Source organism: Phascolarctos cinereus, unplaced genomic scaffold (genome assembly GCF_003287225.1).
Source record: "Phascolarctos cinereus isolate Bilbo 61053 unplaced genomic scaffold, phaCin_HiC Scaffold_4;HRSCAF=312, whole genome shotgun sequence".
Lineage (NCBI taxonomy): Eukaryota > Metazoa > Chordata > Mammalia > Diprotodontia > Phascolarctidae > Phascolarctos > Phascolarctos cinereus.
In genome coordinates, this window is record NW_027555847.1 from 714,130,121 (window position 1) to 714,156,237 (window position 26,117).

The 26,117-nt window shown below is 47.4% G+C and overlaps 2 protein-coding genes across 2 annotated transcripts; one reads left to right on the forward strand and one right to left on the reverse strand.

The window, feature by feature from the left end:
* Positions 1-31: 31 nt before the first annotated feature.
* Positions 32-7,300, forward strand: SRRD (SRR1 domain containing). Its single transcript, XM_020996495.2, has 7 exons — positions 32-209; positions 1,921-1,961; positions 4,394-4,644; positions 4,729-4,827; positions 5,291-5,445; positions 6,236-6,281; positions 6,752-7,300. The coding sequence occupies exons 1-7, from the start codon at positions 61-63 to the stop codon at positions 6,968-6,970; spliced, it is 960 nt and encodes a 319-aa protein (XP_020852154.1). The 5' UTR covers positions 32-60; the 3' UTR covers positions 6,971-7,300.
* On the reverse strand, positions 2,022-24,364 carry TFIP11 (tuftelin interacting protein 11). Its single transcript, XM_020996488.2, has 13 exons — positions 24,201-24,364; positions 22,439-22,657; positions 20,751-20,901; positions 20,256-20,412; positions 17,762-17,889; positions 17,089-17,241; positions 15,433-15,954; positions 15,201-15,307; positions 13,388-13,556; positions 11,972-12,215; positions 10,248-10,390; positions 9,760-9,925; positions 2,022-8,160 (listed from the first exon to the last, which is right to left on the reverse strand). Exons 2-13 carry the CDS (start codon positions 22,645-22,647, stop codon positions 7,805-7,807), a joined length of 2,505 nt encoding a protein of 834 aa, XP_020852147.1. The 5' UTR covers positions 22,648-22,657; positions 24,201-24,364; the 3' UTR covers positions 2,022-7,804.
* Between the last annotated feature and the right edge of the window lie 1,753 nt (positions 24,365-26,117).

The window sequence follows — 26,117 nt, forward strand, 5'->3', positions numbered from 1 at the left end:
CGCCGGGAGACGGAGTCGGCGTCGGCGCCGGCGCGCGGCGATGACGTCAGTCCCAGCGCCATGATGGCGGCGGCCGCAGCCGGTGAATGGAAAACTGTGCCGAAGCGCAGAGGGAGGCGCCCGAGGCCGGCCGGGCCGGACGCGGCCCCGGAAGCCCCGGAGGTGGGCGGGGACGGCGGCGCGGTGCGGAGGCGGGTCTGGAAGGCCCGGTGAGTGCGGAAGGAGCCCCGGCCACGGAGGAGGAAGCTGCTGTCCTGGGGAGCAGGCGCGCAGCCTACCCGACCCTGCCTTCGCCGTCTGGGCTTCGGTGGTCTCTAATGGGAAATGAGGGGACTAAGCAAAGGTGGCCCTTGAGCCCCCCACCCCTCCCTAGTGCTCCGGGAGAGCCCCGGGCCTCAGACACCGGTGTGGGACCCTGGGCAAGTCACCGAACCCTGTTTGCCTCAGTTTCCTCTTTAAAATGGGAATAATAGCAGCATTTACCTCCCAGGTTGTGGTGAGATCAGATAGGTGAATTTGTAAAGTGCACACTTCCTGGCACACAGTAGGCGCTCAGTCGATGCTTATTCCTCTCACCCCCTCCGACGTGGGCCGCTGTAAAGCCTCTACCTTTTTTGTGCCATAGATCCCCAGGTCAGCGCATAAAATCCAACACCTGGGAAGTAAAGGAAGCCAGTTATGTTCAATACAGTCAACGAAATGGGCCCATTTAAAATTCCACGTCCATAGGGCCTTCCCTGCGCTGATGGTCCATCCAGATGGCCCCGCTGCCCTGAGGTCAAGCTCTCCGGACCTGGAACGCGGAGCTTCCTTTCCCAGGGACATTGCAGGGAGGCCCCAAAGCACAGGACGCAAGGAAGCCGGCCTGTGGTGGAGAGAGCGCTGACCCCCCTTCCCCCACATTGGAAGGGAACCCTGACTCCCCTAGGGCTCTGTTTGTTTCTCTGCTAGATGAAGGGGTGAAACCAGATGGTCTCACAGGGACTTTCCAGGTCCGGTGGACTTTGATTGTAAGAAAACGAAGCTGGATCTGGGAAAAAGCGAATAGGAAACTGCATTTCCAGTTCAATTCCCCAAGCCTTTATTGAATGCCTGCTGTGTGTCAGGCACTTTACCGAGTGCTGGCATACAAACACAATGCGCCTGCCTTCCTGGCGGTGAAACAGCTGTCCACAAATAGCAGACAGTCATGGAGGGTGGAGAGGAGGAAGGCACACTGGCAAGGCTTGGGGGGATGCAGGGCATGGAATGTGAGCTTGACCTTGAAGCAGCCTTGTTTCCCAAAGGAGCTGAATTGCTCCCACCCACCCCAGGAAATGGCCCTGGCCATGCTGGAAAACTTGTTTGCAGCTAAGCCTACATCTAGGAGTGAAAAACACCATGTCTTCTCTTTCAAAGCCAAACAGCCGGCCTCCCTTGCTGCCTGACCACTGTGCCAGCAACCCTTGGTCTGGAAAGTAGCCACTGCTTAGGCCTCACCTTTCCAAGCGAGTTTCTTCTTACAGGCCAACAGGAGCTGTGGGGAAAACAATGTGTATGTGGTCGCAGCTCCTTAACCACATTTTCTGAACTTTAAATCTTCCCCCATACAGCCTGGATTCCTCTTTTTCCTATAATCCAGGAGAATCCTGGTAAAGTTCTCATTTTAGTCATCTTAAGGTGATCGTGAGCAGAGTCGTCTGTTCCAGCTTCATGAGGAGCTGATGCTACAGGCCCTGAGAGCCAGCCTCCGTACACCTAGATGGAAGGTGACTGCAGCTTCTGTTGGCCTCCGACCTCTCCTGAGAGAATGAAGTCTCTACTGTGAAGGAACAGGGTGGAAAAAAGTGTTTGGGCATTTGTCTCAGGCCAAAAAAGGTGAGGGATTAAAGCAGCACTGAAAGGAAGGGGCAATAATGACTCTGTATTTATCTTTAACAGGGAGGACCTGCTAATCTCCAATCTCTGGCATTTGGCAGAGGGTGAGTAACATGCCATTCATCCCTGAATACAGAAGAAAAGTATACCAAGGCACTAGTAGATCCTGATGGAAAATCATTTATTAAGGCTTCTCTTTGTCCCCTTATCTTTAAGAAAATAACATTTGTCAAACTTAGTACTGATAAAAATAAGTCCATAGTCATTCAAAGGAGGTCAGCCTAGCTCTCCACAATGAAAAAGAACATGTAAGAAATCATCTGTTTCTCAGATACGTTGGCCAGCCAAATGATTTTGTCCCATCAGTGCATTTTGGATCTTGGATAGGGGTACAGCATAGAAAATTAACCATATAGTTCATAATAGATATAGCCAGAACAACAGTCAGGAAATTATATATCCCTTTAAATAGTTCAAAGCTGTTTGCTGCTGCAAAAACCCATCTTTTTTACCATTCCCCCAGTGGTGCTAAATTGCCGTTAAGAACATTATTGTGGAAGAATACAAGTTGCACCAAAAAGATGCATGGCAGGCGTATGTAGGTTGTGTTATACTTCCATGATTACTTATGTGCAGGAAGTGATGTAAGATGTCATCCATTATGTGATCTGAAAGGGACGTGAACTGGCCACGTCATGAGATCAAAGGATAATAGATGGGTAGCCTGCATAGCATTCAGGAAATACGAAAGGATAAGAGAAAGGCCTATAGATGCTACATCAGGTGACTCCTCTATGGAAGATGTATAGAAAGATATGGGCAGCAGAAAACTATTAAACTGTGTATTCCCTTTGACCCAATGATACTGATACTATACCCCAATGAGATCAAAGAAAGAGGAAAAGGGTCCATAGATGCAAAAATATTTATAGCAGCTCTTTTTGTGGTAGCAAAAAATTGGAAACTGAGGGGATGCCCACCAATGGGGGAAATGGCTGAACAAGTTATGGTATGTAAAGGAGATGGAATACTATTGTGCTATAAGAAATGATGAAGGGGATGGTTTCAGAGGAGCCTGGGGAAGACTTATATGAACTGATGCAAAATCAGAACAATTTCTACAATAACAATATTGTAAAAATAATTATGAAAGACATAGTAACTGATGAATGCAGCGACCAGCCACAGTTACAAAGGACCCATGATGAAACATGCTAGCTACCTCCACAGACCTGAAGCATGTTTTCTTCTCTTTTGTCTTCTTGGCTTTTAAAAAATATGGGTAATAGGAAATTTTGTTTTGCATCTATACATGTTTGTAATGGGTTTTGTTTTTCTTGCCTTCTCAAGGGTGGAGGAGGGGAGAGGGAAGAAGAGGGAGAAAAGCTGGAACTGAAAATAAAACAATTGAATTTTTAAGAAATAAAATTAAAATTTTTAAAAAGAAAGCTATGGGCGAGAATCACAAAAGAGAAGGCATGGAGGATGATAGGATCTAGAGCTGGAGGAAACCTCCAAAGCCATCCATTTCAAAGCCTATATTTAACAGAGGAAGACACTGAGTCTGGGGCACAGAAAAGGGTGGCCTTGGGTCACACAGGAAGCAGGGGTCAGAGGTGGGCTTTGCAACCAGACGTTCTGACTCCAGAGGCAGCAGCGTTCTTTGCTCTTTGCGGAGAAGCTGTGATCTGCACCAGTAGAGGGACTGTCCACACAAGGAGATCACGGACTCCTCAAAGCCTCAGTGAATGTGTCCTTGAGCATCACATTGTACTAAAGCTCCAACAGTCCAGGGAAGATTGGCATAGCCAGTGAACAGAGATGACATGCAAATTCACAAAATGTTTAATGTAGAAAAAAGCATCATTTGTTAAAAGTAAAAATTAGAGAATGACAGGCTTCATGTTTGTTCCTTTTCCATAAATCAAGAGATTAGATTGGAAGTTCATTCTTGGAGATCTGGGGGCACCTTTTTCTTAAAAAATCCCATTCCCAGCCTGTTCCACACTCCAGCTGCCTGCCCTGAAGAATGACTCCCTTAGAACTGACCATTCTGCTTACAGAAGCGATCTGTTTCTTTCCCAAGCTAAAGAACACTGAAATAAAACTCATGTAGAATAGTTAAGCATAATCATTTGCTTATTGATAGCCTTTTGATTTCTGAGCATTGGTATTTTCATGGCTCTTTTCTCATCATTGTATCCATACTGCTTAGCACAGTGCCATACAAAGTGTAGGCACTTAAATGTTGCTTTAACTGAATTCCATTCTTTCATAAGGAAGACCCCGAACGGAGGTGGTTTTTGCCTGCTGTTTCAGTACAGAGCCACACTCGTTCACTGTAACCACTCATTAGGTGCTTATACTGTCTGCAAGCCCTGTTTAGATGCTGAGGAGTGGAACTTTGTGATGTTATCCAGGAAAACCTTTTCAGCAGAAATCAGTCTTAATACCTTTCTTCCTTTCAAACCTTTGATAATTCGACTTATAACATCAAACTACTGCTTCTATTGGAATTTTGTCTCTTGATGTTCAGGAATGATCCAGAAGCGTCTTACTAAACCTCTGGAACAACTACAGGGAGTTATGGCACCCATTTCCGAAGCCCTCGAACACGTCCACCTCAAACCATCACAGCACCCAGTTGAGGCACCCAATGTGAAGGAAGACTCATTGAAGAGGACAAGCCATTTTAAGTGTGTTTGCTACGGAATTGGGAAGTTTGCTTCATGTGTAATAGCTTGCAGTCAACTAGCTTTTTTACTTCTCTTTCTGGAGAAGTTACAGGTAAGGACAATAAGGGATACTGGTAAAGGAAATCAAAGGAAATCAAAATGGCTCTGTAGCGTCTCATTTTTCTTTCTTGTGCAGATTCCCAGAAGTCACTGCTATATATTTGATCCTCTCTTTAATGAAGTTGAAATTTCAGTTCTTAACACCCTCGGCCTGACTGTTCTCAGTGAGAATGAGGTAAGATTTTAAGAGTTAAGAACGTGCCAGGAGAAGCTTAGCATAGATCTTCTAACCTGTGAAACACCCTGGTGGGGCTCTCCACACTCAGGCCAGCTCCCAGAGAGAGTTTTTGACCAGATGTGTCAGGTTCTGCCGTGCTAGCACAGCCTTCACAAACTCAAGGTCCCTTCTGTACCACCAAGAGAATTCAAAGGACCTTAGTGGTGAGTGGGGATGCTTCTCAGTCTTCTAGGTACTTTGTATGTACTCATAAAAAAGTGTTGAGCATATTTTGACTTCCCAGTGCCCCCACCAGGGGTTTAGTGGCCCAAGTTTCTATTTGAGTTTGATACCACTGAACTAATGGCATCAGTGATGGGCTCAGGTCAGAGTACCTTTTGTTGAATTTGATTGGAATGATTTCTCTGGAGCCTAGCAATCTGCATTCTGCCAGTTACATCGTTGCCAAATTTGTCCATAGGAAGGAAAACGGAGTATTTGTGATGAACCCACCATTTTTTACATGATCCACTGTGGAACGGCTTTGTATAACAATCTGTTATGGAGTAACTGGTCAGTCACCTCCCTTTCTAAGATGATCATCATTGGAAATAGTTTCAAAGGAATTGAAGGAAAGTAAGTACCTGAAGTAATCCATGTAAGGTTTAAGTTAAAGTTTGCTTTGAACATTTTCAGATCACCCTGGATTGATTTAAAGCATTCCCACCTTCCCACCCCTGGCTTTCTGTTACTTCTCTCCTAGAATTATTGTTAAAAAGGCAAACCATGAAAATGAGCCCCAGAGGCTTTGGTTAAGATGAGCTAAAACATGAGGGAATTAAAGAATCCACACTAAGTAAAATGGCCCTTGTTACAATGAGGGCTTGCTTCCCTTTGGATTACCTGTATGTGATTTAAACAGTCCTGCAGTCAGGCTCTGAGGTTACAGCCACATACAGTGGATCAGTACCTTCTTGGCTCATGATGACTCATCTTCCTAAGCCATAAAATCCTGAAGCATTAGAACAAGAAGAGTAGAAAGCTGCAGAGAGGCAAATCGAGGCTTGACAAAAGGAAAGCCAGTAAAGAGCCATTCCAGAGTAGAATGGGCTGCCTGGGCAGACAGTGAGCTTCTCCCACCTCGCTGCGAGTCTTCAGGTAGAGGCTGGAGCGATAGCCACTGGTTGGGGATCTTGTAGACGGAGTCCTGTCAGGTCTGGTTCAGCCACCTGGCCTCTGATGTCCTTCCAGGTCTGAGATTGTGTTAGCTTTGAGCTCTTCTGGCCTTCCTCCCACCAGAACAGGTTTGAAGGTGTTTTCCCTTTCCAACAACTATTCCTCATTTTGGGAAGTTCCACCTTCAGTTTAGATAGCCCTCTTGTTCATTTATTCTGTCTCACTTCTTAATCATGGTTTTTATTTCTAGGTTATTAACAAAGATTCTGCAGAAAGATTACCCCTATGTGGCAAAGGTAGGTATGCTGTGTGGTGAGGCTGGGGGAACAGTCTCATCTTTGTGGCTCTTCCTCAGTGTTTAAAAAAATAATCACATTCAAATTGTGTATAAGATAAATTAGCCTATAATTGAAACAAGAATACATGGATATTTTCCTAGGAAGGGATTCAGTAAGTTTGATTACAATAATGGGTCTATTTCAGTACACTGAGACAACTCTTAGGTTGCCTCTTAATATCTGTCAAATTGTTTCTGATTTTTTCTCCACTCGTTAAAATTATGAGCAAACACTGCCACTATTCTTGGGACTCTGAGGCAGAGGTACCAAAGTTGTTTTGCTTTGTTTTTTTTTTTAAACTGAAGCCTGTAACCCTTCTTTAAGTCAGAATAAAGGATTAAGGCTAAAAGACTAAATCTAGCATTCACCCAGAAAGAAGGAATTAAGTTTGAGGGACTAATTGGATTTTGCCTTGGGATTCTTTCTAGATTTTAAAAGGAACAGAAGAGATTGAATTTCCTCAGACGTTGCACTACATGGACATATTTAATGATACTGCCTTCCATTGGTTTCCTTTACAAAAGCTGAAAGAGCTTCCCAGTGAAACGTGGACCATCCAAGAAGAGCCACACTATTCGAAAAGTGAGGAGCTGGAAATCATCAGGAGCCAGAGGAAGCAGACTCCGCCCTTCCTCGGACAGCATTAATTCCCTGTTACTGCATGGTGGTCAGAAGCAAAGCCAGGAAGACCCGGGCTGCAGTCTGGCCTCATCCTCGGGCTGAGGAACGCTGGCCAGGGTTAGAACCTCTCCAGAGGCCACACGTGGACTACGGAGTGTCTGCGTCACTGAGAAGCTAAAAGCAGCTGATGCCTCGGATGATTTCAAAGAATTCCTTGTTTCTCTTACCCAGATGGACCCAGGCTGGGAGAATTTAGAAAGAGGAACCATAAGACATGCCAAGTCTTCCCAATTGGGAAGGTGTTGTTGAAATTTTATAAATTGCTCTTAGAAATAAATGCTTAGCATTTCCTTTAACTGTGATGTCCTGTGTGATAGGAAGTAGCTCTTGGTCCCTGTGAGGAGAAGGGACAGCTGGGAAGGAAGGCCTGTGATTAAATTCCATTGCTGAAGTGCTGGGTAGTATCCTTGTAGGTAGAAGAAGCACGTTTTTATTTTCCCCCCATACTGTGGATGGGGAGGAGCCGGGGTAGGCAAAGTCTTAGAAAGAGGAGGGCAGGAGGCTGGATTCATCTGGGCTCAGGCCATGCCCACCCTCAGATGGGTTCTGGTTTAGATTAGGAAGCTTAGCCAATTCTCCTGATCATGCCACTAGAGAAGCATGGTGTGACCTCAGGCTATGAGGGCTGTCACACCGGAAGAATTGGAGGAGAGGAAGAAGAGGACTGTTCCCCTAAGACCTGGTCTGGATGTGATCTGAGTGTCCCAGGTTACTGTGGATTCAGTGGGGCCCCAAAAAGTTCATTTTTTAAAAGTCTTTAATACACCCTTTATACAATTTTCCTGCTCAGGAGCCAGGCCCTATTTTGCCATATCGATCAGACTCTGCAGGGATGTCGGCACCCAAGTCTTCTCCCCTTGCACAAACACAACACCCCGGTCGATGTAGACTACGATCCGCCCAAAAGTGTACAGTTGTTTTCCTTCGTGCCGTTTTCCGATAACGGGCATGAAGACAATATTGTGTTCTTCAGCCTTTGTTTGAATGAGGTCTTTGAAGTTCATGGGCACTGCGCTGGCTGCCACACCTATGCCCCTCTGGGCCATGTTCTCTGCTTCTCGGCGCTCCTGCATGGCTTCGTACTGGAAGTCTTTCCTCCGCTCTGTGTGAGTGAGATAAGCGATGTTTTCCCGAGCTCCAGGCTGCATATAGGCCCCTGTGAACATACGGCGGAGAAAAGAGTAGATATGAGGACAAGGCAGTGCTTCAGAGAAGGAGCAAACACAGAAAGTTACATTTTAACCTAAGCCTGGGGTTAATAAAAACGTCCTAATACACCCCAAGCTGTTTGCAATTAGCTTTACACCAAAGTTCGAAAATAAAATGCAGCCCTGTACCTCTGGAAGAAACTGAAACAAACAGTCTGGCCAGTTCACGTCCACGTGCCCAAGGAACAATCATACTCGGAGGGCCAAGCCGAGAGTCAGCACTCAGTTAAATAACCGCTTATGGCCGCGTGCACGTCCTGAGCAGCCCGACTAGAAACGAAACTTGGCACTGACGAGTGGCACCACAGAGTGGAAAAGACCTGGGTTCAAAGGCTATCTCTGACCCTCCTTGGCTGGGGGACCAGACGCAAGTCCCCCAGGTCTCTGAGCCCATTTCCCCAGCTATAAAACGAGGACTACGGGTTTTATTGTGACCTTAAGCACAATGCTCTGCAATCCAACGTGCTAAGTGCCTGTTACCAATATTACAAAGAAGGTAGATCCCTGTGCTTTTAACAACAGTATTAGCTTGAGGGCTTTATATGAAACAAAAATAGCTTTAATATTTAATAATATTTATTAATACTATTTAATAATAGAGCACAGAATATGGTTCCTTTAGATGTGTGTATACACCTTTGATACACATCTCAAAATGTGTGTGTGTATATGTGTGTATATATATATGTATATATACACACATATACATATATATATATATATATATATTTTTTTTTTTTTAATAGGCAATTGGGGTTAAGTGACTTGCCCAGGGTCACACAGCTAGTAAGTGTCAAGTGTTTGGTCTGAGGCCAGATTTGAACCCAGGTCCTCTTGACTTCAGGGCTGGTGCTCTATCTGCTGCGCCACCTAGCTGCCCCCATATATAATATTTTAAAAGCAGCAAGCAGGTACAAGTCTCAGTGGGCATCTCAGTTAGAGTCCTTCTCTTCAGAGATCTCTGAAGTCAGCTCCAGACTCATGCAGCACTTTATAAAGGTTTACAAATCAAGCATGCCAGGCTGAATCTAGCCTCAGACACTTATTAGCCCTGTGAGTGGGAAGCAAATCCCTTAGCCACTCCCTGCCTCAGTTTCCTTATCTGTAAAATGGAGATAACAATAGGCTTACTCCCAGGTTGTGGTGAGGACCAAGGGAAATTATGTATGTAAGCACTCTGCAATCCAAGCACTGTATAAATGACAGTTATTTTTTATCATCTCTGATCCTCGCCACGACCCACACGTATCATCATCTCCCTTTTACAGACTCGCCCAAGGTCGCACAGCCAGGGACAAGAGACAGGATTCTGAACCACATGTCCAAGGTGACACCCAGGACAGCAGAGCACAAGCTGACCGAGAGAAACAGAGCAAGCTACGGAGCGGTGAAAGAAGAGCCCATGTGGCTAGTCTCTGCCATCCTTCCTCTCTGGGGACCGTGAATAACGAGGCAGCTCCAGCTTGGGGAGCTTCAGGCAGTGCTAGAAGGGTTCCTTAATGCTCCCTTATCCCCAGCCTTGGAGAGGATGGGGCTGATCCACTCACCGACATTGGACGACACAGCCCTGTTCATGATATCGAGCGCTTCGTTAAATTTGTCCTTGATAGATGGATGTGCCAAAACCTGGTCTGAGAACATGGACTTCCACCCCAGGTACCATTTGGTGATCTCTTCGTAATTTGGACTATTACTGAGCCAAGAGCAGAGGACCTGGCAAGGAAATATATCACCAGTATGGCCACAGACACAGGCACAGCCTTCAGACAGTACATTTCATCTCCAATCACATCTGTACAAATAAACGGCCAACCGAATGACTTCACGATCTACTGCTTGCCACTAACCACATTTCATTTTGCATCTCTTCCAGCCCCCTAGCCACCAGGATATTTTTAATTTTTCAATTAAATATCATTTGACATTTACTCACTCCAGGACACTTGATTCTCAGGCCTGTGAGCAGGCTTTTAACATCCTTTTTTGCTTTTCTCTTTCTGCAGAAAACTAGGTCTTTAGTGTGCTATAAACATACCTGAAGCCATTTAGGAAAGAAATGTTTCTCAAGGAGTCCTACTAGGCTGGAGACAGAGATCATCCCTTCCCAGTCAATCACCCAATAAAAAGCATCCATGTGCTGCTGGTGAGGGTTAATGATTAATTCATTAAGACACATCCCTGGAAGAGAAAGCAAAGAAGACGCTAATGAAGGCTCCAGAGAACAAGATTTAGGGCTTTAAAAGGCCAAAGTCCAATTACTGCTAGGAGTAGAAATCTGCTTTAAAGATCAGTTATGAGCTCTAGATGCATCAGGTTTTAAACCAATTTTCTTCCAATTAGGAATTTCAAGATTTTTTTTAAAGTAAGCAAAAAAGGCCACAAAATTTAAGAAGTGTGATGGGTGTCCCATCTTAAGAACAATCAAAGTAAATTTGTAAAAAGGCAAAGCAGGTGCTATTACGAGTGCAGCACGCAGTAGGTGGTTCACACATCCTTGTTGGAATGAGCTACTCTTTGGGGCGAGCCCATCAGACAATTTCAGATGCTGCTGCCTTCCATACTTAATAGAGACCATTTTTTCATTGGGCAGGGGACTGCACTCCAGGCCCCTCAGGAGGTTTCCAGGATATGGGCAAAGTACACGTTAGAAGCAGACCTTTGTGACTGATCTTTGGGCAGCCTCATTAAGGAGGCAGCAGCACTGTGGAACAGGCACTGGTTGTGAAGTCCAACTGGGGTCAAGCCCTATCTCTGGCAAGTCACTGGAGCATCAGCAGCCTCAGTTTCCTGACTTGTAAAATGAGGTTGTTAAATCAGATGAAGAGTTAAATTCCCTTCCGGTTCTAAATCTAAAATCCAATGAATAAGATATAGCATCCTGGAAAATTAATAATGAAAATAATTACAATGGCTGGCATTTATGTCATGCCTGCCAGGCATGTGCCGAGTACTTTGTAAACATCTCATCTGATCCTCACAGCCCTGGGAAGTAGGGGCTACTCTGATCTCTATTTTATAACTGAGGAAACAGGCAAACAGGTTAAATAACTTGCCCAAAGTCACACAGTTAGTGAGTGTCTATGGCAGAATTTGAACTCAGGTCTTCCTGACTGCAGACTATCCCCTCGGCCTCCTAGCTCATCTTGGGGGGAGAGGACAAGATTCTGCTATACAAAAAGCTGCAAACAAAATATCTACCCAATTACTGGGGAATGGATAAATGAGCTAAAGCAACTGAATGTAACAAGTGACCATACCCATGCCCTAAGGGAGGATCAAGGATGTGAAGAATGCAGAGAAACCTCATAAGACGTGTATGGCTTGAAGGGCGTGACAGGGAAGAAGCCAGATCCCAGAGCGACACACACAGTGAGTATACACCATCAAACAGTGTCAGCAGGCTCAGGCAGCCAACAGTCACTGGCTATACGTGCCAAAGGCCCCAGACTCCTGGCCAGCAGCCAATAAACTGATCTAGGGGAGTGACCGAAGGCCAGCGTTTAGTGCAGCGTCCAGCACACAGTAGGTGTTTATTGAAGGCCAGCTGAGTGAGTTACTAAATGTACAGGGAAATAAACGTGTGTGTATTTGCTGGGAAGTGTCTTGTGTCAGAACAAAGGACACCAAGCCCTTTTTTACAGGTAAACAGCTAAACTGACAAGGATATCAGCTCTATTACAAGCAGCAAAAATGTGGACCGTCGACAGAGCCCCTGAACAGAAGCTGTCCCACCCAGGCCCCACCTTCCGATCTCCTCACCTAATTTGGGCACAATATTTTTGACCATGAAGGCCTCCCAGGAGCCGGGAGTAAACACATCCTTCCAGGGCTGCAGGATAAGCTTGGCTGAGGAATCGCTGGGATGCCATTTCTGCAGAGCGCTGGATAACTTGTTCCGGATCGGAGAGTACAAAGGCTCCAAGCGTGACTGCATGAGTGGAAGCCAGGGATGTATCCATGAGTGGATGGGAACTGTATCTGTCAGAGGGTTCCAGTTTTCAACCTAGAAAAGGAGCAAGACAAAACAGATTAACTGGAGGGGGAAATTGCCCCTGTATTTAAGAGTCACTTCTCCATCACCTCAGGAAGGGAAGGCTGCGCACTCCTGTCACATGGCCGGGGGGGGGGGCGCGGGTGCTGTTCCTCCACCTTTGGGCAAACTGGAGGCCACCTTGAATCTGCTCTTTCCCTCCATCAAAGGTCTCTGCCTAAAGTTCTACCCTGTACTCACAGTAATCCTCACAGTCATACCAAAAAGCACGCCACCAATTCTATACCACAGATCACGGGGAAAGGGCAAGTGTTGGTATTTCGACAAGTCCTTCCATGCCCCACCTAAGTCCAGCTGAGGATAAGGCCCTGCCCCAAATGCCAGAGGAGACAAAGATGAGTAAGATGCAGCCCCTGCTGCCCCTCCCTGGTTACAGATAATGAGATTACTGCCCCTGTTACCTGTCCTGCCTCCTCTACCCCTACCCAGGTGGATCTGACCTAGAGGGGGCAGATAAGGGTAAGCTGTGGTCTCACGGAGCTCAGATGGCACAGAAGTGCTAACCAGGTGCCTTCTAAGAGTCCAGACGAGGTGACCTCTCGGTCACCAAGGACTACTCAAAGACAGGGAAGCCTCAAGGAAGAGGGAGGAGATGGACGCAAGGAAGGGAGATGAGGAAGGGGCATTCAAAGGCCGGGACCAGCACAAGTAGGTGATGAGGAGGTACGAGAGTGCAGGACAGATGCAGGAGGTCACTCAGAAGATTGGCCCAAGGGCTAGAGGCAAACTGGAAAGGCCAGGAATGCAGGGCCGAGGTCTCTCAACTGTTAGCTGAGCAGCGGGGAGTGACAGAAAATTTCCCCAAGGAACAGTGACACATTCACTGTGCTTTAGAAAGATGAATCTGTGGTATCTGTGGGATGAGTGAAAGGGGAGAATGCACAAGGGGAGGCCAATTAGGAGGTAATCATAACAGCCTAAACAAGCAATATTAAGGGTATGAAACTGGTGGGGGCAGTGAGAACAGGAGGAGGCAAACAACATGAGAGATCTCACACTGCGAGGCCCCAGCCGTGTTCAGCAGCATTGTCAGTGCTGCCGAGAGAGGCGTCCTCGATGTGAGGAGCCGGTGAGGAGCCGGCAAGCCTCCCCTGAAGGCCGCTGCGGAAGCCTGATCACCGTACCTCCTTCTGCAGTTTGGGGAAGATGAGCTGGTCCAGGATATTATCCAGTATCCACACGGGAATAATATGGACCCAGCTATCCAGAAAGTCCACCATCGGCTCACAGCTCCTTGGCTGCCACTGAGTCACGATATTTCGAACAAAAGGCATCCACATTTCCCAGATGAGCCTAGAGTCAGAAGGGGAGTAAATCACATGGAATTAGAAGGAAGCCCACAGCCGCCACTCTGAAAACAGACGGCCATCAGTAACAGCAACCTTTCACCTTCAGGGACCACTGACAGCTCACATGCACACAGCACACGGCAGTTCATGAGATGGGGTGTCGGCAGGGCAACAGATTAATGCTCATTTTAATCCTGGCACCACCAGGCACCAGGCCAGGAAGACAAACACAAAGAATGGGATAGTCCCTGCTCACAAGCACCTGGCCTTCTGAAGGAAGACAAGCACATATAAAATGATACACAGTACAAATATAAAGTTAATAAACATAAATGGATATAAAGCAGTTTAATGCAAGCTGGTCTGGAGAGAGGGCACAAGCCTTTGGGGGGAATCAAGCGGATCTATGCGGATAGCCTCCAGTTCCATCTTACAGGAAGAGAGGGGGAGGGCATTCCAGCCACAGGGGATGGCCAGAACAAGGGAATGGAGACAGGGGTTGGGGCATCACCAGGCAAGAACACAGAGAAGGGCCTGGCAGGATGCAGAGCACAGGAAGCAGAGTCACTCCCAATGAGGCTGGGACCAGGCTGTACAGGGCTTTAAAAGCTAAACAGAGGGGTTCCCTCGACTTGATTTAGAGACAATGGGAAGCCACTGCAGATGACTAAGGAGGGCTCACGTGCCCAGGTCTGCATTTAGGGAAGATTACATTGGCAGCTACATATGGATGGACCAGCACAGGGAAAAACTCGATGCAGAGAGACCAATGAAGAGGCCACTGCCGTATGTGATAATGACTAGAACTAAGGCAAGAATTCTGGAGGTGAGAAATGTAGAAATAGCAAGATCTGGCAAAGGTGTGGAGGGAGGGAGGGAGAGTGAGAAGTCCAGGATAAGGCAGAGGTTAAGAACCTAGGATTCTAGAGGAAAGGTGTGGCCTTCAACAGAGACAGGGAAGTTTGAGAGACAGGAGGGTTCTGATCAGGGGTGGGGAACCTGCAGCCAAGTGGCCACATGTGGCCCTCAAGACCCTCAAGGGCAGCCTCTGACTGAATCCAAACAGTGGCCTCAAAGCCACACACTCCCCATTTTGTGATTTTAAAAAATATCCTTCTGAGAACACTTGTTGTTGTTTTAAGAAACAGGCCATGCATTCTACCAGCCTGCCAAAGGGGTGATGGGACAACGGAGGGAAGGAAGCCCTGGTGTATGTGACTGACCCTCGGGGTGCACCTGGAGTCAGGGGGCATGAGACAGATGGTGAGGCAGCAAAGGAGGCTGAGAACGGGGCAGAGGCAGACCCAGAGAGGAGGGCGATCAACAGGGTCAAAAGCAGGAGGGAGGTCAAGAAGGAGGAGCAACGAGAGAAGACAGACAGGTTTAGTGATCAAGACATCTCTGGTAACTGGAGAGCAGTGACACCTGAAGCCAAGTGGCAGAGGGCTGTGGAGCGAGGATGACAAGAGGAAGCGAAGGCAGTGAATGCAGACGCTCCTCCAGGGATCTGGCAGAGCCAGGACCATGCCCAGCCCAATTCTGATCTCTAAAAGCTCAGCAGCAAGGGAAGCCGGTGCCCCATCACAGGACAGCCGGATGAGGATGCAGAGCTCAGAGTTCTCAGCGTTCCCAGGAGTGTCCGCATCACCTGTGGAAAGCATCCGCTGCGAGGTCTTGGCCCCCGTGAGACAAGATCTGATCGTTCTCCAAAAGGCTCTTCCATTTGGCGATGATACCAGTGCCGTAAGTGCAGTCCTGAACACAAAAACACACACGGTCACTTCTGAGAACTCGGGCCATCGTCAACTAAAACCTCCTGCCCAGCAAGAGCCCCCAAAGCTGCTGAAGCCTCCGAGTCATCCGCCTCGGGCAGCACTGACCTTCAGGGGATCCCAGTCCTTGAAGTAATCCTTCATGAGTGGGTAAACGATAGCCACGGCCAGGTCCACGCGGTCAGACATGCGGTACTCCTCGTAGTACTTGTCCTGGAGAGTCTCAAATATCTTGGCACACTCGTCCAGCGTGAGCGGATCGCTGCAGTCGGGCTGCATCCTCCGCTCACACTCCTCCACCATCTCCAGGACCTTACTGAGGTTGGTGATCACCGTCTCCTCGTGAGACAGCACCTCGGACATCTTCTCCAGCTCGTGGGTCAGGTTGACCACCATGTCTCTCTCGTACTGCAGCTGCCGGTCATTCTGGATGATCTCCTGCTCCGTGATGTCGATGAGCAGCTGGAGGTTGTGCTCCAGCTCGGGCAGGGCAAAGGCCTGTGGCTTGGCGTCTTTGCCGGGCAGCGGCACCTGCTGCTGCTGGCCCCCGTCCTCAGGGATGTTGTGCTTGTGGCTTATCTGGCTGTAGCTGTAATAGACTTTCTGCTCCCGGCCCGTCATGTCGATCACCTGGCAGGCCGCAGGGAGAAAGCCCGGGATTAGCACGGACGCCCCTCCGGGTGGGACGACGGCTCCATCCCCCCGCTGCCCCAGGGGCTTGTCTCCCGAATGCTTTCTGAGACCCAGAGAGGACAGCTATGGATGAGGAGGGGGGAGGATGCTGGAAAGACCTTTGGACCAGAAAGTAGGAGACCTGGGTAGGCCAATCCTGGCTGGCTCAGCCACTTTGCACCTATGACTGGGGAGGACCTTCAGTGTCTTCACGTGTGAAATGGACCATCCCTCCCATAGTATGTTGTGAGACAAACACTGTGTAAACATGAGTCATCATGTCTCAGATTTAGGACTGGAGGGGACCTGGGCCAAGCCCTTACTGGACACATGAGGTGCCAGCTGTGGAAAAGGGAAGTGACCTGCTTGGTGACGGGCTAGGGATACCAGGTCCAGCTTCTGATGTGAAGTCTAGCATGGGTCCCAGCCAAAGCTACTCAACCACACAGCTAAACTAGCAGGACTCTCTGGGAATACAAGTCCTGCTAACCCTGACGTGAGCTCTGTGAAGCCCTGGAGGATGCTTCAGCCATAGCCCCCGGCCCCTGGATACCCCCCGAAAACTGGGGCAGACAGAACCTGCCAGGGCCAGGCCTGGAGTCAGGCATGCCAGGAAATTTTTCCACTATCTCGGCCTTCTCCAGAAGCAACACACTCCAAATTCAAGACTCCTTCCAGTGAAATAACTAGTTTTCCATTTTTAAAACACGACATGTTACCTGTTTTCTCTGTTAAATAAAAATCTATCTACACTGCTGTGTGCACAAATCTATAGGCTGTTGAATCATAGAATTTCAGGGTGAATAAGGTCCCTGGAGACCACCTGCAATCCTAACCACATCACTAACAGGAGATGGGGCACTCTGTCCCCCCACCCACCTGACTACTGGACAGCTCTACTCAGTCTCCTCGTGGTGCCTGCAGAGCCAGCAGAACAAGGCTCATCCTGCTTCCAAGGGGCAGACTCTTGAAGGCAGCTCTCATGCCCCTGCCCTCCCAATCTGCTGTTCTCTAGGCTAAACCCCCACAAGGAGATACAGAGTTAATTCTAAACAATCTCAGGACGGTGTCAAGTTTCCAAAGTCACTATACCTTAACCTGGGAAAGCTCCTTCTGGGGGGCAGAGAGTTTCTTGCCAATTCTGCCTTTTGCCTTCAATTCTTCAACTGTCTTATAGGAGTATTTCGGTTTCTTCTTGCCCCCGCTGGGATCTTTCCGCCACTGGCTGAGCTCCTTCTGGAACTCCTGAGAAAAGTGATTAGGTCAATCCAGAAAAGGAAAGGACTGATTCATAACATGATATTCATCGTCAAAGTCTGCTGGAAGAGATTCAGCCTCCATTGGTAACGCTCCCTGACCTATCACATCCTAAAAAGAACAAACCACGCAATGCTGGCAGCGGATGCCCACCGTCACAGAATTCTTCCTCACCCAGCAGCTTGTATATCACATGCCATCTCATAAACAGCATGTCTGACAGCTTTTTTAGACAGGAAACAGAGACAAAGACAATATGGAGACAAATCTTGGCAATCCAAGATTCTGTTGACAATCAAGGCTTGCTCACTGTTCAGCAGGAGAAGCCAAAGGGTTTACTATCTAGTGACTGAACCCACAGAAGCAGGGAAATATAGGGTCCCCTTCCCTGGTGGTGCAGCAGATAAAGAGCAAAAAGGCTCGGGGCTCCCAAGGAGCCCCCGCCAGCTCTACAGAAGGGCCAGCCGCCTCCCTCCCGCCCCAGGGCATGCCGGCCCTTCCAACTTACCTCCTCGGCTTCTTCTTCCGAGTCAACCACAGGGAAATCCTGCACTGACTGAGTGGTCCGTTCTGAGCCATAGGCACCGACAGCACCCTTGCCTTTTCTCTGTTTGGCTTCGATTGGATTAATGATACCTGCCAACATGCACACAGAATTTCTGCTTAGTGACGTGGCTTGGCAGAGGGCCCCACTCATTCGTGAATACCAAATCCTAGAGCCCTTGAAAGAAGAAACAGGGGCAGCTAGGTGACTCTGTGGATACAGCACCGGCCCTGGAGTCAGGAGGACCTGATTTCAAATCTAGCCTCAGATACTTACTAGCTGTGTGACCCTAGGCAAGTCACTTAACCCCAATTGTGAAGAAGAAAGAAGAGGAGGAAGGGGGGGAAGAAGGGGGGGAAGGAGGGAGGAAGGAAGGAGGAAGGAGGGTAGAAGGAGAAGGAGGAGGAGAGGAAGGAGGAGAAGAAGGACCAGGGGAAGGGAGGAGGAGGAGAAACACAAGAGCAGTCCACATCTACACAGCTCAACAAGCTGCTCCAGGCAGTGAGCGGAGGCAGCACAACGGCAGTGATTCAGACTCCTCAGAACACTGGAGCTAGAAGGGGCCTTCTCTCTTTTTAAAGAAGAACCTGAAGCTCAGTAAGAGCCAGTGACTGGTGCAGCTGCTGAATGACAGAGTCGGGAACAGAATTTGGGCTTCTTGGCTCCCGCCTCAATGTGGGTCATAGTCCCCAGATCAGAATGTGGAGGAAGCAATGTGGCAGCGGGGATGAAAGACCTGGGTTCAAGTCACAACTCACTCACCCTCCCATGCCTCCAGGCAGCTCTCCATAACTAACTTTTAGAGCAGCTGCCACCTGCACTAATGATAACAACAGCTAGCAGTAATATAAGGTTTGCAAAGAGCTTTACCTACGTTTTATTCATTTGCGCCTCACAAGATCCTTGTGAAGTTGGTATGATTATGATCCCCATTTTACAGATAGGGAAAGTAAGGCTGGGAGAATGGTTAAGCAACTTGCCCAGGGCTCACATCATTATTAAGTGTCTGAGGCAGGATTTGAACTCAGGTCTATCTGACTGTGCTACCTTGAGCTCCCTATACCAATGATGTAACAGTCTAGTAAAAAAACAAAACAAAAAAAAAACAGAATAATTTTACCACAGCAACCTTGTGCAAAAAGTTTTTTCAAGTTCAGACACAGGAAGGGGATCCCTCCAAGATAACAAAGCCCCGACCTTCCTTATCTGGAAGTGTCATCTCCCCGACCCAAGGTCTCATCTCTCTTTGTTTCACCAATCACAGCCTAACTTGTATTTAAGCTTCTCCTCCAAGTAGACGGTAAGCTCCCTGAGGACAGACACTTTGTTGAGACCCACCTCATATCCCCAGTACACAGTACATTAGTAAGAGAAGGTGTTTAATGAATGTCCACTGAATTGCTAAGACACCTCTGTAAAGATAGGAATTTCCATATGAATTAACAGTGTGAACATATCAGCTGCTACAGCAACTTTTGTTATACCCAATTCTAAAACTTACCTCATATGGCCTAACTAATGCAGAATTTGCAACAATTCAGACAGAATATGTACTAGACTTCAAAAACAAAACCACAACCAAACCTCTGGCCCAGAGAGCGAACTTTCATGTTGATAATGCCCTGGGTAATTGCTCATGTAAAATAATCCTGGCAGCCCACGGCCTTGGGGTCCGCAAGCCCTGGGTTCCAGTCCTACCTCTGACACTGGGGAATTGTGGGCAAGGTGCTGAAGCTCTCAGTGCACAAGGCAATTGTACAATAAACCTAAGTCGTGAATACACACATGGGGAAGGCATTTCCCTCTTAGAGATCCCCACACTGAAGAAGTCACAAATAAGGACCCAGTCAAAAAAGATTTTTACCACAGTTCATTGTAATTACAATGAAGAAAATTTTTCATTGACTTCATTTTACTCATGAGTACCCAGCAATGAGGGGAGCAAGGTGGTGTAGGCCTGGAGTCAGGAAGACCTGGGTTCAAATCTAACCTCAGACACTTATTAGCCATGTGACCCTGGGCAGGTCACTTCACCCTGTTTGCCTCAATTTCCTCATCTGTAAAAAGAGCTAGACAAGGAAATGGCAAACCACTCCAGGATCTCTGCCAAGAAAACCCCAAATGGGGTCATGGAGAGGAGGGTACAAGTGGAAAATGACAGAAGAACAACAAAGCAATTACAATCTAATTTTTTATACAATCAATACTTGGAAGTGATCAAAGTGTCTTTTTTAAAAATCTACAATCTAGGATTTCCATAATACAGACAGGTTTCTCTACTGGCCGTATTCCACATTAACAACGTCACAACACATATCCTATAAATACATTCACCTAGTTCTCTTTCTAGGGTCTAAATTTTCAAGCATGCTTCAATGCCACATCCCAATAAAAATTAAAAAGGGAAAGAGAAAGCCACTGACTCCTAAATGCATGCCCCATCTGACTTATCTCCTACCTTGTGCATTCTTCCCAAGGCCCTTTCCTGGGACATAACCCATCTTCTGCAAAAGCTTCTGTCCTATTCCTTTGGTGTGCCTCTCCCAGCTGCCGAAGTCTGTGAAAGATTTGGCTCCACCTACAAATCCTTTCTGGCTAGGTTTAAAATTGCCACCCTGATGAGAGAATAAAAAGCATAATAAAAAAATGAAATGAGGTCCAGCAGTGACTGAACATTCCAACAAATTTTGCTTGAACCAAAAATCTATTTGCAATATATAATGGAGAACTGGGGGAAAATGTAGTTAAATTCTTCAAAACTCCAGAAACTGAAAGGAATAGGAACAAAACCTGGTTCATCTTTATCCCAACCCCCTCTTCCCTCCAGGACTGATGACAAGCACCTGGGTACCCTGGAAGCCTGGGCTACAGGGCTCTTAGCTCTAAGCCGTGCAATGTGCACAGACCCCTCAAAGGCTGTGAGCACCTTCCCAACTTTCTGGCAAAACCTTACTGTTTTTAATTTCTTTGGTCCAAAATCTTTAGGAAAGTCCTCCTGCTTAACAGGCTTCTCCTCCTCATCTGAATCCTCCTCATCTGCTTCCTCGGCAGCTTTCTTCAGTCCAGCGCTAATGAAATTGACGGGAGCAGAGAAGTCTCGGGAACTGTAAACACACCCCAAAAGAAGAGATTGTAAACACAGCTCTCAGAGAAGCCTCTTCGGCTGCCAGGTGCCACTGCTATCACAGATGAGGAAAGGCTGTGCAGAAAATGGCCAACATAATGCTACATGTTAGCTTTCAAGAGATTCATTTAAAAGATGATTGACCAATTTAAATCCAAGCAATATCAAACGTGACTCAGACAGCTACAGTCTAGTAAAACAGACATCTGAAGCACAACGAACACAGCTTAGTTCAAAAAGGTCTAAATCTCTGCCCCAGATTCAAATGCAAGCCTCACGAATAAGAATTTCAATTAAAAGAATCAAAGAATTTGTGTTCATTTTGTCTTCTTTACTAAACATTCCACTTTACCGAGTCATTCCACTGGCTACCGCTCCACTCAGAAAAAACCACCACGTACTGGAATGACCATGGCAGCAAGAGCAGCAAAATGAAAAGAACCTTCTAGAGCAAAACCACCTAACGAGTCACATGGCAAAACGACTATGCGAATAATGTAGCACATGTTGAACTACTTGGTGAAACAGAATGCTAGAGAAGCGCATGTCCATGAAATTAATACCACGAAAATCCAAGGGCATAAGAAATGATGCCATAAAAAATATGACAGTGATTTAAAAATAGCCGACTTCAGGGATGCTTTTTAGCAAGTGTCATTTAATCTCAGTTCCTTACTGAATAAATATAATTGCTTTGGGCAGTCAAGAGAACCTAGGAAAATCAAAGAACTAAAAGTCTTGTGACATGACAGAATGGAATGTGCAAATCAATCAACTAACATAAAAGTCTACGTCACCAAACCCACAGCAAAGCACATGGTGCCTCTCATGTGTGAAAACGTCATCTCTGACTCACTGCCAGAACCCTTAGGCCTCTTAAAGTGATTCTCCAAACCCTCACCTTGTTGCCCTTCATAACTGACCACACACATCAGTGAGAAAGCTAGTTAATTCCCTCTCCCCCTCCTCAAATTATACTTCTTCATCCGTATGTACACACTGCACTGCCCCACAGAATGTACGTTCCCTAAGGGAAGAAACCTTCCCCCTGCCACTTCTCTTGGCATCTCTAGCACCGAACACAATTCCTTGAATAGCCGGCCCCTAACAGAAGCTGAATGACTGAAAGAATGCAGATCAGGAGCTGAGAGATGATGGTGCCTAGTGTGGGTCCCTAAGGACCTTTCTAGTTTGAATGGTCTATATACCTACTCATAGATTCATAATCTATGGCTGCAGGGCTGAGTAGACTTGAAGTCTTTGCTTCAATATCAACATGCTCTAATCAGCGGAGCTCACTGGCCAATGACAATAATTTATACATTAGGGATAGATGATCTGCCCAGAGCTGAAAGGCTGACTTCAATTGACACAATACATTCTCTCCTGTGAGAAAAACTGAATGCCCAAAGGTAACACTTTAGCTTTCGAATCAGAAGAGAAGTACACTCGGCTACATCTAACTCCCTCGTGGCAGCACCCAGAAGCAGCCAGCCCTATACAGTAAATCCCAGCACCGTTTGCCTCCAAAGCTGGGCCGCTCGTCTTCAAGGTCGCGCTCGGCCCACACTCCGTACGTGGCCTCCTCTTTGGTTTGCCAATGACGCTGCCGATTTGGATTGAATTCATTCTGGAGGTCCCAGTCTGTGATCTCAAAGTTCTCCATCTCATCTTCTTCCTCATCAATGGCTCCTTCGCCCTCTCGGTAGAGATGAGACAGCGACATGGTGGCAACCCTGGTGGAGAGAGGAAGAAAGGGATGAAAAGTGCAAGATCTTGTGACAAACTTTAAGCTTGAATGCCATCTACAGAGCCTCCAGCAAACGACCGTCTGGCTGCCCTTGAAGAAATATTCAACAAAAAACTACTGACCTCCCACAACAATGAACTCTAATGTCAAACAGGTCTAATTAGTAGGAAGTTCTTCCCTATGTCAAGCTGGAATCTGCTTTTTTCTAACTTCCATTCATTGGAAATGGTTCTGCCCTCAAGGACCAAGAAAATTTAAGTCTGATCTCTCTTCCCCTGTAAGAAAACCTTAAATACGTGAAGACACGTGATGCCCAGATAATCAAATATGTCGGTCTTACACAACTTTAGGACCTCAATAAACTGGAGGCACGTGAGTTTGCTGTTTTGAAAAGCCACTAACAGTCAACAAACAAAACAGGAGGTATCTGTGAAACCACAACAAATAACAACGTCTAGCTGAAGGAACTGGGGAAGGGAAGGGAAACATCTTAAAAGAGGGCAGGGGGGCATAGTGGGGGAAAGCACTGGATTTAGGGGACAAAAATTTAAAAACCTCAGAAGCCGCTACAAGTCCATCACTCATTCTGCAAAGGAGGACACTGAGGCTTCCAGAAGGAAGAGACACGCCTGAGGCCAACCAGGAATACACAGCAGAAGCAAGCCTCAAAAGGTGACAGAGGTTCTTGAGAAATCTTCAATTGCTTTCATTGGTTTGCCTTGGGGTAGCTCACTCCAGCTTTTAAGAACGTGGGAGTCAAAAAAAGCCCCCAGTGAAACGCTACTGAACAGTTTAGAAAACGCTGCTACTGCCCAAATTTTCATGTATGTATAACAGAGGATCTAACAGGAGTTTTCTGACTCCGACATTTACCAAAACTGTAACTACAGAGGTAACTTAGGCTTTCTGATCTTAGTTTCTTTCTCTGTAAAGTGAGAGTGTCGGACGCGTTTTAAAAGAGGTTTGTTCTAGGGCAGCTGGGTGGTGCTATGGATAGACAGCCAGCGTTGACATCGGGAGGACCCGAGTTCAAATCCGGCCTCAGACACTTACGAGCTGTGTGACCCTGGGCAAGTCACTTAACCCCGACTGCCTCAAGAACACCAAAAGCGTTCCAAGGTTTCCTCCAGCTCGAAAACGATAAGAACGGCTCCGAACCCAGCGCTCTTTCCACTACACACCTGCCTGTCTTCTTCGCAGCCCTGGCATCCATGTCGTGATTCTAAGGTCACACGCAGAAATGATTCCAGACCACAGTTCTTTAATTCCAGCCTGACTGCAGACCATCGAGGCATGGAGTCTGGACTCAGGTTCCCAGGTCCCTCCCACCTCGGACATCCCCTCTTCTAGGCCGCCTCCCACCTCGGACGTTCTTGACGGGGAAGGGCACAGTTCGAATCCCAGCTCTGACGCTCACTCCCCTCCCCCTCCCCGGGCCTCAGTTTCCTCCAGAGCCAGAGCCCTCCGGCCGCTGGCTGTGCTCGGGGCCGCACCCTCCCCGCCCCAGGCCGGCCTCGCTCCGCCCTCACCTCTCGGGGACCCGGGTCGGGCCTGAAGGGTCCTCGCCGCGTCGTCACCGCCGCCGGCACCTCCCGAGCCGCCCCCTCACCCCGAGCAGCGGCCGCGGGGTCTGTGCGAGGAGTCCGCCACAGGAACCGGCCGCCAACCGAAGACGAGGCTCGGCGCGCCGGAAGTGACGCGTCACTTCCTGCCCTCGCACGAAAGCGAGGTGGTTGCCTTGGCAATGAGTGAAGCTGGCCCTAGAGCGGCCACGTCTCTATGGTTTTGGAGGTCCTCCAGTGGGAGGTGACTCCCGGGGCTGCGAGTGGGAGGAGCAGAACAACTTCCTCCCCTCCCCTTCCCCCTCCTTCCCCTCCTCCTCCTCCCCCCCTCTTCCTCTCTCCCTAGGTTTCTTTTTTTTTTTGCATTTTTAAAAATTCTAAACCCAGAGCATTTCTGTCTACCGAGCAAAATGATCTCTTGAATCGCCATTTCACAATGAAGGCTTTTTCCAAAAGCTTATAATAAATTCTCACTTCACTTTCAAAACTATCCAGCCTGTCTGGGCTTCCTTCTGCACTTCCTCTATTCTGTGTGGTTTTTAAATGTTACAGTGGCCTACATTTGGGGGAGGAATCACTATTGTTAACTCTCATGCCCTCCCCATGGAGGAGAGAGAGAGACAAGTGAGAAGGTGATGCAAGAAGCATTAATTATGCACCTACTGCATACCAGGCATTGTACTAAGCCTAGGAGTTACACATTTAACAGTGACTAAATCGGGTCTCACTGCCAGAAGGCCAGAAGAATTACATTTCACCTGCTTTTCTCAGGGTTCTATGATACCATTAAAGGGGTTTGGGGAGGGTCTAAATCCCTCTGCCACTGACTTCAGTCCACACAAATGGAGTTCCCTCAATTTTAGGGGTCCTCTGTGTCTCAGTTCCATTTCATGACTTAATGGTGGGAATAACTTTCATTAAGGAATATTTACTTTAAAAGTATAATAAGAATAAATATACAAACTTTCCTACCTCACCCCAAACACCCAAAAGATATACTCCCCCCATACCACCTCAGCCATGGAAAGATGAAGAAAGGGGATTATGTCTTGCAATCCAGCTCAGTTCCTAAATAGCACAGAACCCCCAAGTTCCAAGTCAAAAGTCCACATTAGGCTTCAGTCCCACACACCCTCCCCTGGCTTTTTTAGGGCTTCCCTGTTAGGCTGGCTGGTAGGAGGTCACCGGATCTGGACTCTGGGAAGCCGAGATTCCACCTGTGCCTAGTACTGAAAAGGACAAATGAACCAGCCAGAAAACAAAACCCAAAGCCCATTTCCCAGGGCCACAGGGTAAAAAGCAGAAAGAACAGGGAACATCACCCCTCTTCCCACCCAGTTCATGGACCTCACGACGTGGGTGAACAAGACCTCTGCTCTTTTCTGGATTCACATAAAAAAGAGAGACTTTCCCGGTGGTTTTAAAGACTCAGTCTGTTCTGGCTACACAGCCAATCTATCCACGTAGTAGGGGAACACAGAATGCCTTCTCCCAGAAGTTGGTCCCTGGCCTCTGCCACATGGGAGCCTCCTTCCTAGGTGATGCTGGTGTTAAAAAAAAGCCTGGTTATACAAAGAGAGTCAAAAAACAGTCCCTGCCCTCCAGCTCACGTTCTAATGGGGGAGATAACATGCAAGCAACTATGTACAATGCAGGTACCGACAGGAAATAACCAATAGAGAGAAGACCCGGCTAGCATTAAGCAAAACTAATTCAAATAGTGGCCATGTCCCCAAAACATGTTTCTTTCTGCACCTTGTGAATATCACCACTTTGATGTCCTTCAAGGCTCAGCTAAAGGCCAGTCTTCTACAAGAATCGTTTCCTAGTCCTCCTTAATCTTAGCTCTTTCCCTCTGAGATTATCTCTAATTTATCTTCTCTA